At 48.4% G+C, this 15,046-nt stretch overlaps 1 protein-coding gene across 3 annotated transcripts in view; it reads left to right on the top strand.

Moving 5' to 3' along the window:
- Positions 1–15,046, top strand: part of LOC140395495 (alpha-1,6-mannosylglycoprotein 6-beta-N-acetylglucosaminyltransferase B-like) — a 1,325,626-nt gene that overhangs the window by 1,296,706 nt on the left and 13,874 nt on the right. For all 3 annotated transcript variants that reach the window (XM_072483321.1, XM_072483322.1, XM_072483323.1), the window contains one exon: positions 5,427–5,543. In XM_072483321.1, coding sequence (XP_072339422.1) covers positions 5,427–5,543 — 117 coding nt within the window. The remainder of the gene's footprint in view (positions 1–5,426; positions 5,544–15,046) is intronic.

A 15,046-nucleotide genomic window follows, 5' to 3' on the forward strand; every position in this document is an offset into this window, starting at 1 on the left:
GTGGCCTGGACCGTGATTGGGGCCCACCGATCCGCGGGCGGGCCTGTGCCGTGGGGGCACTCTTTCCCTTCCGCCTCCGCCACGGCCTCCACCATGGCGGAGGCGGAAGAGACTCTCCCCACTGCGCATGCGCGGGAAACTGTCGGCAGCCGCTGACGCTCCCGCGCATGCGCCGCATTTCCGCGCCAGCTGGCGGGGCACCAAACGCCATTTCCGCCAGCTGGCGGGGCAACAAACGCCATTTCCGCCAGCTGGCGGGGCAGAAATCCCTCCAGCGCCGGCCTAGCCCCTCAATGTTGGGGCTCGGCCCCCAAAGATGCGGAGCATTCCTCACCTTTGGGCCAGCGTGATGCCCGTCTGATTGGCGCCGTTTTTGGCGCCAGTCGGCGGACATCGCGCCGTTGGGGGAGAATTTCGCCCCATATTTGCAAGTCATATGATCTCAATATATGATACAAGTTCTATGGTCCCATGGATGACATTTTCAACTTAAATGTGAATGGCACAAATATCTGCGCCAGAGGGGGAAAAGGTCTAAGTTTGGACAACAATAGTTATGAGGTGTGATTCAACTAAATGGGAACAAAATCCCATAGCGAGTGCATTTAGCTGCACGTTTCCTGGCGCTCGAAGCATTGAGAAACAGATGGCTATACAGCACCACTCGCATTAAATAAGGGGCCTCAGCAGGGAACGCGAGACCGAGGCCGCACCCCCCCCCCCCCCCACCCCCCCCCCGTTTTGTACACCGATCCTATTTAACCCTTTTCCCAGAAAAAACATAGCTGGAGGAGGGATTCTGGTCAACCCTCTTCAATGTATTAAAGAGTCTGTTAGGTCCGAGTCCAATAAGCTCCACCGTGCCCAACTGAATTTGAATAACTAATACTCAACCTATCAGATCTCTAATATTGTACCCTGATTGAAAGTTCGGTTATAACATGGTGTGTCTAGAAAGAATAATGGCCTAAAAATTGCTGTGATAGGCCATCGAGTGACATCTGCTGACTTGCCCAAGACCATTCAACAACAGTTTGCTCTATACGAGTATGGGGAGAAGGCGAGCCGCATGCTGGCACACCAGCTGCGGAGGCAGGCTGCGTCCAGGGAAATATTGAAGATCCGGACTGGGGCTGGGGATATGGTGTCAGAGCCAGGGAAGATAAATGAGGCATTTAGAGAGGATTACCAGGGACTTTATGAGGCAGACCCAGGAGGAGAGGAGGGGGACATGGCATGGTTTCTGGACGAGCTGGAATTTCCCCAGGTGGAGGAAGCAAAGAGGCAGGCATTGGAGGAGCCTCTGGGGCTGAGGGAGGTGCTGGATAGTATCAGGGGTATGAAGTCGGGGAAGGCCCTGGGCCAGATGGTACCCGGCAGAATTTTATAAGGAATTTGCGGCAGACCTGGCACCACCTCTGTTGGGGGCATTTAATGAAGCACTGAAGAAGGGGGAGATGCCGGAGACGATGAAGCAGGCAGTAATCACACTAATCCCCAAAAAAGGGAAGGGTCCGATGGAATGTGGGTCGTATAGACCCATATCACTATTGAACACGGATGTGAAAGTATTGGCTAAGTTGTTGGCGGGGAGGTTGGAGGATTGTGTCCCGGGGGTGGTTGCTGAAGATCAAACAGACTTCATGAAGGGCAGGCAGCTCGCGAGTAATATAAGACGGCTGTTGAATGTGGTGATGAATCCGTCGAGAGCTCTGATACTGGAGGTGGTGGTGTCCATGGACGCGGAGAAAGCATTTGATCAGGTGGAGTGGCGGTACTTGTTCAAAGTTTTGGGACGGTTTGGGTTGGGCCGAGATTTGTGGCATGGGTGTGGTTGCTGTATGTGGCGCCAAGAGCGAGGGTGAGGACGAATGATATGAGCTCACAAAGCTTTGACTTACACAGGGGTACGAGGCAGGGGTGCCCGCTAAGCCGCTGCTGTTTGCGCTGGCCATAAGCCATTGGCGATGGCTCTCAGGGGGTTGGCAGAGTGGCAGGGGATAATGAGGGGACAGAGGGAACATCAGGTGTCACTCTATGCCGATGACCTCTTGCTGTATATTTTGGATCCGTTGAAGAGTATGGGAAGGATTATGGGCCTGTTGGGGAGGTTTGAAGGGTTCTCGGGATACAAGTTGAATGTAGGGAAAAGCGAGGTATTCCCGGTGAATGAGCTGGCACTGCGGGCTAATTTAGACGGGATGCCATTTACGGTAGCGAGGGATTGGTTTAGGCACTTGGGGATTCAGGTAGCGAGGGAATGGACGGGGCTCCATAAGTGGAACTTAACGAAGCTGGTGGAGGAGGCCAGGGAGGATCTTAAGAGGTGGGATACACTGCACTTAACGTTGGCAGGTGGGTCCAAGTGGTGAAAATGAATATTCTGCCGAGGTTCTTGTTTATCTTTCAGGCTCTCCCCATCTTTATACCAAAGGCCTTCTTTCGGAAAGTGAACACAATCATCTCTGACTTTGTATGGGTGGGGAAGGTGCCGAGTGTGGGGAGGACCCTGCTACAGAGGCAGAGACAGCAGGGGGGGGGGGGGGGGGGGGGGGTTGGCGTTGCCAAACTTGCTTCATTATTATTGGGCGGCGAATGTGGACAAGGTGCAGCGGTGGTGGGAAGGAGAAGGGGTAGAGTGGGTTAGGATGGAGGAGGAATCTTGTAAAGGGTCTAGTTTGAGTGTCAAAGTCAATATTTTCCCACTTCTGTAGTAGAAAAATTCAACACACTCGTTAAGACAGAATAACAAGCTTTATTGTCGAAAACAACTGCATGCAGTAATGGCTGAAACTTGAAGACAGAGAGCAGTGAACAAAACTGCTCAGTCTTTCACAAGTTCCGCGCTTTCGCGGAGAATTAGTTCAATATTTATACATTATCTTTATCAAGATTATGTGACAACAGTATGGTCAGGAGTTTGATTGGAAATACAAACGGAAGCAAAGACCAGACCATGTTTGGTCATATCACTCATACCATTATTTAGCCCTCGGAAGAAACATTGAAAGGTCAGAATAGACTTGTTTCTTCCTGAACTTATCTTTGTTTTAAATTCCTACGGCCCTGGGTTATGACGAGTTAGTTTTATCAGGAGTTGCCGAGGTCCGATGTTTTGGAATGGCTCGACCTTCACTGGTCTTTTCAGACTTCAAGTTATGCAGAGTTGGCCTACGGCCATACTAGTCTGAAAATGGTTAGGGCAGCATTCTTTACCTGGGCCTGGTGAGCTGGAATGAGTAGTTTCAGTCTTGTATTGTTTCAAACCTTTTGACCAGTCTTCCCATTGACCAGTTTTCCGATCATGCCATTACTTAATTCGTACCATATCACATGAGGTCTATGGTAATGGCAGCATTGCCAATGGCTCCGAGTAGGTATTCAGGGAGCCCAGTGGTGTAGTCCACAGTGAAGATATGGAATCAGCTGAGGCGGCATTTTAGGGTGGAAGGGATGTCAGTGCTAACGCCACTGTGCGAGAATCATGGGTTTGAGCCAGGGGGGGATGGATAGTGTATACAAGAGGTGGAGGGAAATGGGGCTGGTCAAGGTGAGGGATTTGTATTTGGAGGAAGGGTTCGCCAGTCTGGAGGAGCTAAGGGGGAGGGTAGAGCTGCCGAGGGGTAGTGAGTTCAGGTATCTACAGGTTAGGGACTTTGCATGAAAGATCTGGAAGGGGTTCCCTTGATTGTCGGGATACACCCTGCTGGAGCGACTGCTGCTTCCGGATATGGAAGGGGAGGGAAGAATTGGGGATATATATAAGTGGCTGGGGGAGCAGGGAGGCAAGCAGGTGGTGACGATCATGGAGAAATGGGAAGCGGAGTTGGGAATAGAGCTCAATTGGGGAGTATGGAGTGAGGCACTGCGAAGGGTAAAGGGGACCTCGTCTTGTGCAAGGATGTGCCTGATACAGTTTAAGGTGGTACACAGGGTGCATATGACTCGGGCGAGAATGAGTGGGTTCTTTCAGGGGGTAGCAGATGAGTGTGAGAGGTGTGGGCGGGGGCCAGCTAATCATGTGCACACGTTTTGGGGTTGTGAAAAATTGGGAAGATTCTGGGCGGGAGTGTTCGCGGCCTCAGCCAGGATAGTGGAAGAGGGAGTGGACCCAGACCCTTTGGTGGCATTATTTGGGTTTTCAGAGAAGCTGGAGCTCATGGAGAGGACGAAGGCCGGTGTCATGGCCTTCGCCTCTCTGATTGCACGGCGACAAATTTTGCTGGAGTGGCGGTCGGCATCACCACCGGGGGGTAGCAGCATGGTTGAGTGACCTGTATGACTTCCTGCGGTTAGAGAAGATAAAGTATGAGTTAAGGGGCTCAGCAGGGGAGTTTGAGAAAAGGTGGGGGATGTTTGTGACCGTGTTTGAGGAGCTGTTCGTCACATTGGGATGGGGGGTTGGGTGATGGGGAGGGGTGGGGTGTGAAAAAGGAGGAAAATCTGTACAAACTGTATAGTTGATTGTTGGGAAGAATGTTTCCTGGGGTGTTTATTTCCTGTAACCTACTTTGATACAAGTTTGAATAAAATGCGTTTTTTTTAAAAACAAGTTTGCCCTGCAAATTAACGGCATAACTACTGACAAGGAAATATGGGTCAACTCAATGTCAAATTAAATACAGAAAGAGAAGGAAAGAATGATTGAATTAAGCGAGTGGAAAAAAGAGATTGTGTCATTTTGTTATTTTATATGTTTCCAATCATTATTAAAACGTGAAGGAATGAGATTCCACAATTGTAATAGTTAATTTCCAGTGCCAGGGAGGTTGACAGGTGGTAATTAACACTAATCAAGTTGTTAAAAGGGTACCTGACTTAGCTGACTGGGACAAGTTTACTTTGTACCTCCTGGACAAGGACTGTAACTTCAGCAGCTCAATCCAATTGAATGGGAAGTCAGACAGCAAGATGCTATTTTCATGACATTATCAGCAGAGAGGCAGACCTTTCACAGCAATTTTCATGTTTAATTGTGCGGTTGACCTTCGCCTGAAATTGATACGGTACAGGCGGTACGGTAGCACAGTGGTTAGCACTGTTGCTTTACAGCATCAGGGACCTGGGTTCAATTCCAGGCTTGGGTCACTGTCTGTGCGTAGTCTGCACGTTCTCCCCGTGTCTGCGAGGGTCTCCTCCGGGTGCTCCAGTTTCCTCCCAAAAGTCCCGAAAAAAGTGCTTGTTCGGTGAATTGGACATTCTGAATTCTCCCTCAGTGCACACGAACAGGCGCCGGAGTGTGGTGTCGAGCAGATTTTCACAGTCACTTCATTGCAGTGTAAATGTAAGTCAAGTTGTGACGCTAATAAAGATTATTATTATTACTTGCATGTAAGTAATAGGAAGCACTATTAGCTTCACTGTTATTTTGAAATCAATTTTTGGGAAAGCATTTGCTGAATCTATTATTTCCCTTTTTTATCAAGGTCTCATCACAGCACCCATACACTGAGTATTTCATTGGGAAGCCACATGTATGGACGGTAGATTTCAACAATACAGAGGAACTGGCGTCGGTTGTCAGGACAATTTCAACAACAAAGGTATGATTATATTCCAGAACAATAGGAAGAAAGAAAACAATTTGCATTTATATAGTGCCTTTTCCAACCACCAGGATCCCAAAGGGCTTTACAGCCAATGATGCACTTCTGAAATGTGGTCACACAGCAGAGACCTTTTGTATAACAAGCTCCAATAAGCGGCAGTGTGATAATGACCAAATAATCTGTTCTTGTAATGGTGATTGATGGAGAAATATTGGCTTGGGCATCAGGGATAACTCATTTAATGAGGTACTGTGATTAGTGACTTCCTCCTGTGACTTAGTGGTATAGGTCAATCGCAGACATAAAGCAATGCTCTGGAGTCCTTGGTTCAAATCCCACCATGGCAGACGGTATAATTATCCTGTGACAGGCATGGGTGAGCTGAAAGGTTTGACATTAACTGTAACATCAACCTGTAATTTGAAAGCAGAAAGGTTAGATGATAAGCAATGCACTTTGAGGTTATGCTTTGCTTTGAAATTGTTAATTAAAATGTGCAGAACATCATATTTTACATCGAGATCAATAGTAACTCGAAGTAACTGTGGGGGCAGCATGGTGGAACACTGGTTAGCACTGCTGCCTCACGGCGCCGAAGACCCGGGTTCGATCCCGGCCCCAGGTCGTTGTCCGTGTGTGGTTTGCATATTGCCCCCGTGTCTGCGTGGGTCTCACCCCCACAGCCCAAAGATGTGCAGGCGAGGTGAATGGGCCACGCCAAATTGCCCCTTAATTGGAAAAAAAGAATTAGGTACTCTAAATTCATTTTAAATTTTGGAAAAAAGGGAAGTAATGTGGGGAAAAATGTCTTTGTTTTGAGGTGATGAAATAAAAGATACACTGAGCAGAATTTAACATGACCCGTTTTCTTTGGTGAAGAGCTCACATCTTAGTCTACCACACGCGCTGTCACTGAATTGCAGCATAGAAAATCCTACAGGGAGAAATAGACCTGAAGGTCATTATTTTACATTTCTAAGTCTCCCTGAGTGGAAAATAGTCATTGAAAAACTTCAGGAATCAGAGAATGAAAACTATAAGTGGAATTTTCCACTCCCCGCCTATGGCGGGTTTAATGGCAGGCGGGGGGGGGGCAAGAAAATGCATTTACATCTTTTCTTAAATAGGGAGACCAGTACGGTGCACAGTACTCCAGATGTGGTGTCACCAATGGCCTGTACAACCAAAGCATAAGCTCTCTACTTTTGTAACCAACTCCCCGCACAATAAATAATAACATTCTATGAACTTTCCAAATTACTTTTAGGTGGCATAGTGGTTAGCACTGCTGTCTCATGGCGCCAGGGACCCAGGTTCAATTCCGGCCTTGGGTGACTGTGTGGAGTTTGCATGTTCTCCCCGTGTCTGCGTAGATTTCCTCCGGGTGCTCCAGTTTTCTCCCACAGTCCAAAGATGTGCAGCTTAGATTGATAGGCCATGCTAAATGTCCCTTTCGAGTTCAAAGGTTAGGTGGGGTTACGAGGATGGGGCAGGGGAGTGGGCCTACGTAAGGTGCTATTTCAGGAGGTTGGTGCAAACTCGATGGGCCGAATGTCTTCATTCTGCACTGTAAGGATTCTATGATTCTTCTGTAATACTTGCTGTACCTGCATACTCACCTTTTGTGATTCATGCACCAGGACACCCAGACCCCTCCGAATCTCAGAGCCCTGCAGTCTCTCACCACATAGACTAACATCCTCTGTTGTGAAGCAAAATACAGGTTCTATTGATCTCCCATTTCCTTATTTTCCATTATTAATTTCCCAGACTCATTTTCTGCAGTACCAACTTTGTTCGCTCTTTTCTTACTAAAATAGCTATCGAAACTCTTTCTGTTTTCATATTTCTAGCTAGCTTTCTCTTTTACTCTAATTTTCCTTCCTTATTAATCTTTTGGACTTTCTTTGTGTTCTTTGTATTCTGTCCAGTCATCTGACCTGCCACCAATCGTTGCACAATTATATGTGTTTTCTTTACGTTTGATACTACCTGTAAGTTAACTATCTGTTGAACTGACCTGCATCTCCACACACCCTGAATACCCAACCTCCATGCAGCATCTCAAGATTTCCACCTCGAGGCTCTGCACAGTTTTGAGCAGCCATGGTTATTGCTACCTTCCACGTCGAGGCTGCATTCCCTACCACTTCTAGGTTTTTTAGGAAACAACTTCAGCTCCAACCGCTGTGACCGCAGAGGGAGCAGCTGCCCCACAGCAGGACAGCCAACGTAAGCCAATGCCCTCCAGACCTTGGGTCTCTAGAGGCCTGCCAAGGTCATCCAAGACAACAGGTTGCCTCCACCCCTGCTGCATATATTGGGTGGGCACCTAGAAAAAGTGGGAGGGAACAAAAGTTTTGTTTTCACCTAGGGTTGCACAGGTGCACTATAATTGTTATGTGTGACACACAGAGTCAAATACCTTTACCCATTGCCCCATGACCCACACCATCCACCCCAATAACCACCAACGACCCCAGGTGCAACATTTGACCTTCAATCCTCCCCCATGACCCTCGATCCCATGCAGTTGAATGTCCATTGTCATGTGAGAGTACCTTTAAGAACTGGATGTTTAAGCAATGTACCTTTAAGAAATGGAGCTGATCATATTACTGAAGTGATGTCAGAGGGTGGGGGGAGCTGAGCTCACTTCTGCTTTTTGAGTTTCAGTTTGAGAGAGCATCTTGGGAGTGTTTGTTTGTTTTGCTGTGAGCTGCAGGAAGATCAGACAACCTCTCCTCCCTACTGGAATTGGGAGCAACCCCATCCACCACACACAAGACATCCACAGACTCACCAGCTGGGTTCCTGGGAGTGGCCTCCTCCAGGGAGCTGCCTCCTCCAGGGAGCTGCCTGCCCAACCAGGAACGAAGCTTGCTAATCGGGGAACCGAGAAGCTGCTGCCAAAAAGGAAAGGTTGTGGCGACCTTGCTAGCCAAAATGCCTCCCCTTTGCTCAAATATCTGCCCAGTAAAATACTGGGTCATTGAGTCTGAATTCTGAACCGTTACCATATTTTACAGTTTTTGCAAAATGAATTCCTTGCCCTCAAGCCCAAGTTTCTGGGTTTTTTTCAGCAAACCTATGTGTATGTATATCTCTTCTGTGGTTTCTATTACTCTGCTATGCATAGTCTGAGAAATTCACGTGAAACAATCATGATTTAAGGCCATTGATTATTTTGTAAAGTAATGGCGGGAAACAATATAACCTGGTTACTGAGAAGTGAAATTCATCTGAAACGGTTGCGCAAATGGGTGATGGCAGATTAGTAGGCAATCTTACAACCTGCTCGATTATCCTTAGCATTCACTTCAATAGAAATCAAATTCAGGCAGGGTGAGGGATGGGCTGCCAATTCATTAACACCCATTTTGCAGTAATGCCAAGTTACATTCCAACCTGGTTCCTTCCGGAAGTCAGTTCTGGGGCATGTTAATCATGTTCCCCTGGGTCTGGAAGCCATGGAACTCATTGTTCATCCTGCATTTTAAATGTTTCTGGTGAAAACATGAGTTACATTAATGACATGCGCGTATGCAATTTGTGCTGTTGTTCAGTAATTAGCATAACAAATCGTGGGCGCACTTGAACATTTTCAGAGGTTGGCACGAAGGCATTGAAAAGCAAGAAGAGGTGAAGTCAGACGACAAGCACAGCTTGAGTGTGACTGCACGGGCAGAGCACCAACTTTTAGAAAATGGAGTCTGGTGCTCAGGAATTATGCTTTTTATTCTGGGGAACTCTTGTATTACAAACTCGTAGAATTAATGCAAATGCAGTCATGGCCCACTAGTAATCCAATGTTGACCAGCACTTGAATGAAAACCATTGTTTTCCCTGTCGCAGTATCCTTTCTGACATGGGAGTGGGGGTGGGGGGGTGGGGGGGGGTGAGAAAAATTGTCTTGTCAGGATGTTCTTCGTCAGGCGTTGTTCATTAGGAGGCTGCTCACGTGGCAGAGAATGAGGTCAGATGTTGAAAGGATTCTAATGGAAAGAGGAAATTTCATATAAAATGCATCCACCTTCGCATTAAAAGTGCTAACATGAATCAGCCCTCTCTCAGTTAATGAAGAATAGTGGTTTTCCAAGAAAAAAATAATTGGCTGGAGATGAGACTGTATTTGATGTCTTCCAAAACTAACAACTCTAGTATCCCTGCATCTTCTTTCAGTTGTGTTTAGTTTTCACAGTACAAATTAGAGACATGCATATGTGTTTTTTTAATGACTACGTTATGCAGCATGTAACATACTAGGGCAAGGCCATCTGCTTTCTTCACAGTAGATTGTAGAGCTCACTTAGTGTATAATTATGTCCCTGCATCTCTGCTGGGAGTTGCATAGAAGTATCTTAAGTCATTTTTTTTCCCCAGTGGGTCTCTCATATCTCTGAGGAGACAATTATCAGACTTCCCTTTGTCCTGGAATAAGTGGAGATCAATGATTACCCTTCAGAAATAGGAGCATTTCCAAGGAACTGCATTGACAGGTATAATGATTTGGCAGTCACAGGCAATTTGAACATTAGTTTATTGTTGAGCACCCTGGGATGTTGCATGAGTGCTTGAATGGCAGTTGTCCTCCATGAGGAGTGCCAAATATTTTGAAAAATCCTGCCAGTATCTCCTGTCATTGCATGCCAGGGGTAATCTTAATATGTTCAGCAGCATCCAAAATAGGGCATCTATGGTGTGGATAAAATCGCCAATGAATCTCAAACTGTCTGATCTGAGGAAAATTTCCTGCCAGTTGGTTGAAACAAAATAATTGTTAGTGTTACTGTTATCACATTGGCAGCATAGGACTATTGTTGCTGTTTCAGTACAGCGAAATGACATTGGATTAATCAGTTGCTTCCTTGATGAGTCACGTGGGGCAGGGGTTTCTGGTCCCACCCACCTGGGGGCAGAAGATTCCGGCCCAAAGTCAACGGACTTTTTAACGGTCTGTTAAATTGTCCTTCCCGCCTGCAAAGATTCTCCTGGCAGGCACAGGATCGGAAACGTTACCCAGTTTGAGTCCAAATCTGGGCACCACTCTTCCGAAAAGATGTGAAGACAATGGAGAGGTTGCACAAAAGATTTACGGCAATGCTTCCAGGAATGAGAGACTGTTACATGGATTGATTGGCAAAGCTGGGACTGTTCTCCTGAGAGAGTAGAAGGTTGAGAGGAGATTTGAAGGAGCTGTTCAAAATCATGAGGTGCCTGGGTTGAGTGGATAGGCAGAAACCATTCCCATTCACAGCGGGCACCGATTTAGGTGATTGGCAAAAGAACCAGAGGCGGCATGAAGAAAGTATTCTTCGACAGCTAGTGGTTAGGATCTGGAATGTATTGCCTGAGAGTGTGCTGGAGGCAGATTCAGTTGCGAGTTTCGAAAAGGAATTGGACGGTGATTAGCTGAGTTTCTTGTACAGAGATCTGGCACAATGAACTAACTGGTCACCTTCTGTGCTGCAACCATGGTATGATTCTATCCTATGATTTTGTGGGAGCAGCTTGTCATGGTGTTGTGCCTGGGTATATTGAATTGCCTGAGCACGGAACATACAGGAAAATCGGTTCAAGGGGTCACATGCCTCTATTCAGAACCTATCCAATTTTCTGTCTTATACTTTTATTCATTCCCGTAACAGCCTCCTCGAACAGGCGCCGGAATGTGGTGACTAGGGGCTTTTCACAGTAACTTCATTTGAAGTCTACTTGTGACAATAAGCGATTTCATTTCATTCAGGGAGTGTGGATGTCGCTGGCTGGGCCAGCATTTATTACCCACCCTAATTGCTCCTGAACTGAGTGTTTGCTGGACCATTTCAGACAACAGTTAAGAGTCAACCAAATTGCTGTGGGCCTGGAGTCACATGTAGGCCAGACGGGGTCAGGGTAACAGATCTTCTTCTCTGTAGCACACTAGGGTTTTTATCATTAGCAATCGATGATAGCTTCATTAATTCAAATTGCACCACCTGGATTCGAACCCCAGCCCCCAGAGCATTGCTCTGGGTCTCTGGATTACTAGTCCAATGACAATACAACCGCACCACCGCCTCCCCAAAGTGAATCGACAGAAAACCAAAGCAGCCTCCATTATGACCATGTGAACATCCCATTGCTGATTTTTCTCTTATGTGCAGTGCTCTGTTGCAACAGCAGGATCTGCCATACGATCTCTCCCAGTGCATTCTCATTTATCAAGTTGAGAGCTCTGTCATTCCAGATAGGCTTGTTGCCAGGGCAGTGAATACTGGTACTGTTATTATACTCTTATATACCATTCACCATGCTCCACTCCTCATGCTTCCTCCTTCTTCTCCTCCCACTCTTAATCACAATGTATGGTACATGCTGATGAATAAATTTGAAAATTTAAGACACTTGAGTGAAAAGTTGGGATGAAGTTTGATTGGGTGATGGTACTGTAGTCTACTCTGGAGAGCAAACTAACCTGTTTCATTTTGTTTTCTTCTCTCTTCTGGACTCTCCAAATGTTGCTCCATTTCTCCAGTCTCTCATCCCCCTCCCTGTTTCTGCATTATGACAGAACAATTAACAGTCAGCGTGAATTCTGTGGAAATCTGCCCTGATTGATAATGATTGTGGAAGAGGTGGATCTATGTCTACATGAAAACATTTTCTGTTTTCTTGGCCAGAAGTAGAAGATTCATATTATATGGGTTCCTAAGGAGGGGGGGGGGGGGGGGGGGGGGGGGTGAGAGCAACCCCAGGGTAAGGAACAGCAGCGGGGAAAGAACAAGAGACAGATAGATGGCTGGAGGAAAGAAAAACACCAAGGTGAAGGGACAGCGAGACGCCAGCATCAGCAGCAGCGAGGGTAAGGCGCATGAGCGGCGGACGCGCAGGCAAGCGGCCCCACAAGACGAGACGGAGGAAAGGGAAAACGATGGCGGACCAAACAGCGGAGCGGGAGCAGGACGCAGCGACCAGCATAAAGGAGGCGCTCTGGTCGGAGCTCCAAGCAATGATGAAGGAGACGACAAACAAAATGCAGCAGACCATCGAAGGCCTGGAAAGGGAAGTGAAGGCGCAGGAAAAAACAATTCTGGAGTTGGAGAGGGCCGCCTCGGACCAGAGCGATAGGGTGAGAACCCTAGAAGCCGAGGACAAAAGGTTAGTAACGGCCCAGGGGAGCCTAAGAGGGAAGGTGGAGGACCAGGAAAATAGGTCCAGACGGCAGAACATTAAAATAGTGGGTCTGCCAGAGGGGATAGAGGGCAGAGACCCAACAGGCTACATCAGCCAAATGATGAGCAAGCTGGTGGGAAAGGAGGTATTCCCAAACCCACCGGAAATAGACAGGGCGCACAGGTCGCTCCGACCCAAGCCCAAAGCCGAGGACCAGACCAGAGCATTTATTGCGAAGCTGCACCGGTTCCAAGACCGGGAGAGAATCCTAAAGTGGGCCCGGCAAACAAAACAGAGCTCGTGGGAAGGGAAGACCATAAGGGTGTATCAGGACATTGGAGCGGACCTGGCCAAAAAAAGGGCTGAATTCAACAGGGCAAAATCAGCACTGCACAAAAGCAAGGTAAAATTTGCGATGTTATTCCCGACCAAACTCTGGGTAACATTTGAGGGGAAAGAGCTGTATTTTAACACCCAGCGGCGGCTGATGGGTTTGTAAGAGCGAGCAAGCTGGGGGAGTAGCACACGCAACTGCAATGAAAGACATGGGGACGGAAAAGGAAGGGAAAACCAGAACAAGGAGCGGAGGACAGACTGCAAACAAGAACAATGGCCTCATGAACTGTGCACATGTGTGTTATGCCTTGCGCTGGACTGTGCTGCCTTGTTTCAGAGCTTGTCTCCCCTCTCAATGCAATGGGGGGGAGTGGAGCGAGGGAAATGAGGGTGAGGAAAGCAAACAGGAGGGTGAGACATGGGCCAATAGGAGAAAGGTTAAACAGGGCCAGAACTGGGCGAATACTGGGAGGAGGGCCACCGTACTAGCGAGGAGGGCCGGCACGGGAGGGCAGGAAGGAAGGAGGGCCGCGGCACCCCTCTCAGGGGAGGGGGAGTGCCTGGCACAAGGAGTTGAGGGGGGGGCAGAAGGGGGGGGGGGGAGGACGCAGCGGTGGGGACAAAGGGACAGGGGCTGGGGGTGAGAGGAGTCTGGGGAGAACATAGAACAAAAGAGAAGCAAAGAGAAGGGTGAGATAGTGAAGCAAAACAGACATAGGCCTCGGCGGGCATGGAGCAGGGCGAGAAACCAAGAGGGCGCCGCAAACAGCCACTCGAGAGGGCATCAGGGCGGAGGGAGACCCTGGAGCGCAGGGGCGTGCCCGTGTGGCATACACACAGCTGATGGCCACATTGGGTGCCCCCTGGGCAAAGGGAAACCGCTGAACGTTAGGGCCCGACCCCATGGTGAGAGCGGTGACCCTGGCCTTTTTGGACGGCCCCCTAGCAAAGGGAAACCCCGGAGTACAAGGGCGCGTCCACCAGGTAAGTATGGGTGATCCCACTGGACCGGGAGGTCAGAAACCCCCCACCAGGATTGTTACCTGGAATGTAAGGGGACTCAACGGCCCAGTGAAAAGATCCAGAGTATTCGCCCACCTAAGAAGCCTAAAAACCGACATAATCTACCTACAAGAGACGCACCTGAGGGAGAAGGACCGACTGCTGGTCAGGAAGGGCTGGGTGGGACAGACGTACCACTCATGCTACGGGACGAGGGCTAGCAGTGTAGCAATATTAATTAGCAAAAGGACGAGGCTTACGGAACCCAAGACAGTTAAGGAGCCAGGGGGAAGGTACGTCCTGGTCAGCGGTGTCCTGGAAGGGGCACCGGTCGTACTGGTAAATGTGTACGCTCCCAACTGGGACGACACAGAATTCATAAAGAAGAAAATGGTGGATATCCTCGACCTTGACACACACCGACTGATTATGGGGGGGGGCGACTTTAACTGCGTGCTGCACCCACTGACCGACCAGAAAGGGGAAAACGTCTGGCATGGCTAGGGAGCTAGGGGCCTTCATGGAACAGATGGGGGCGGTGGACCCATGGAGGTTCCTGCACCCGGGAGAAAAGGAGTTCTCGTTCTATTCGCAGGTACACAAGGTACACACCCATATCAACGTCTTTGCAGTGGGGAAATCGTGCTTCCAGGGATCACGGGAATGGAGTACTCCGCAATCGTTACCTCCGACCACGCTCCACACTATATGGATGTGAGGTTGGAGACAGGCTGGGCCCAGTGCCCCACATGCAGGCTGGACATGGACCTCATGGCTGACAAGGCTTTCTGCCAAAAAATATCGCAGGCCATGGGCGATTACTTTAGTAATAACCAAAACGGGGAGGTCTCACCCTCCACGTTTTGGGAGGCATTGAAGGCCATGATCAGAGGAGAGATCATAGCCTACAAGGCAAGTAGAGATAGGGAAGAGAGGGTGGCCAGGCAACAGCTAGTGGACTCCATTCTGGAAGTTAATAGAAAGTACTCCGACACCCCGACCGT

Source organism: Scyliorhinus torazame, chromosome 18 (genome assembly GCF_047496885.1).
Source record: "Scyliorhinus torazame isolate Kashiwa2021f chromosome 18, sScyTor2.1, whole genome shotgun sequence".
In the NCBI taxonomy this organism is placed as follows: domain Eukaryota; kingdom Metazoa; phylum Chordata; class Chondrichthyes; order Carcharhiniformes; family Scyliorhinidae; genus Scyliorhinus; species Scyliorhinus torazame.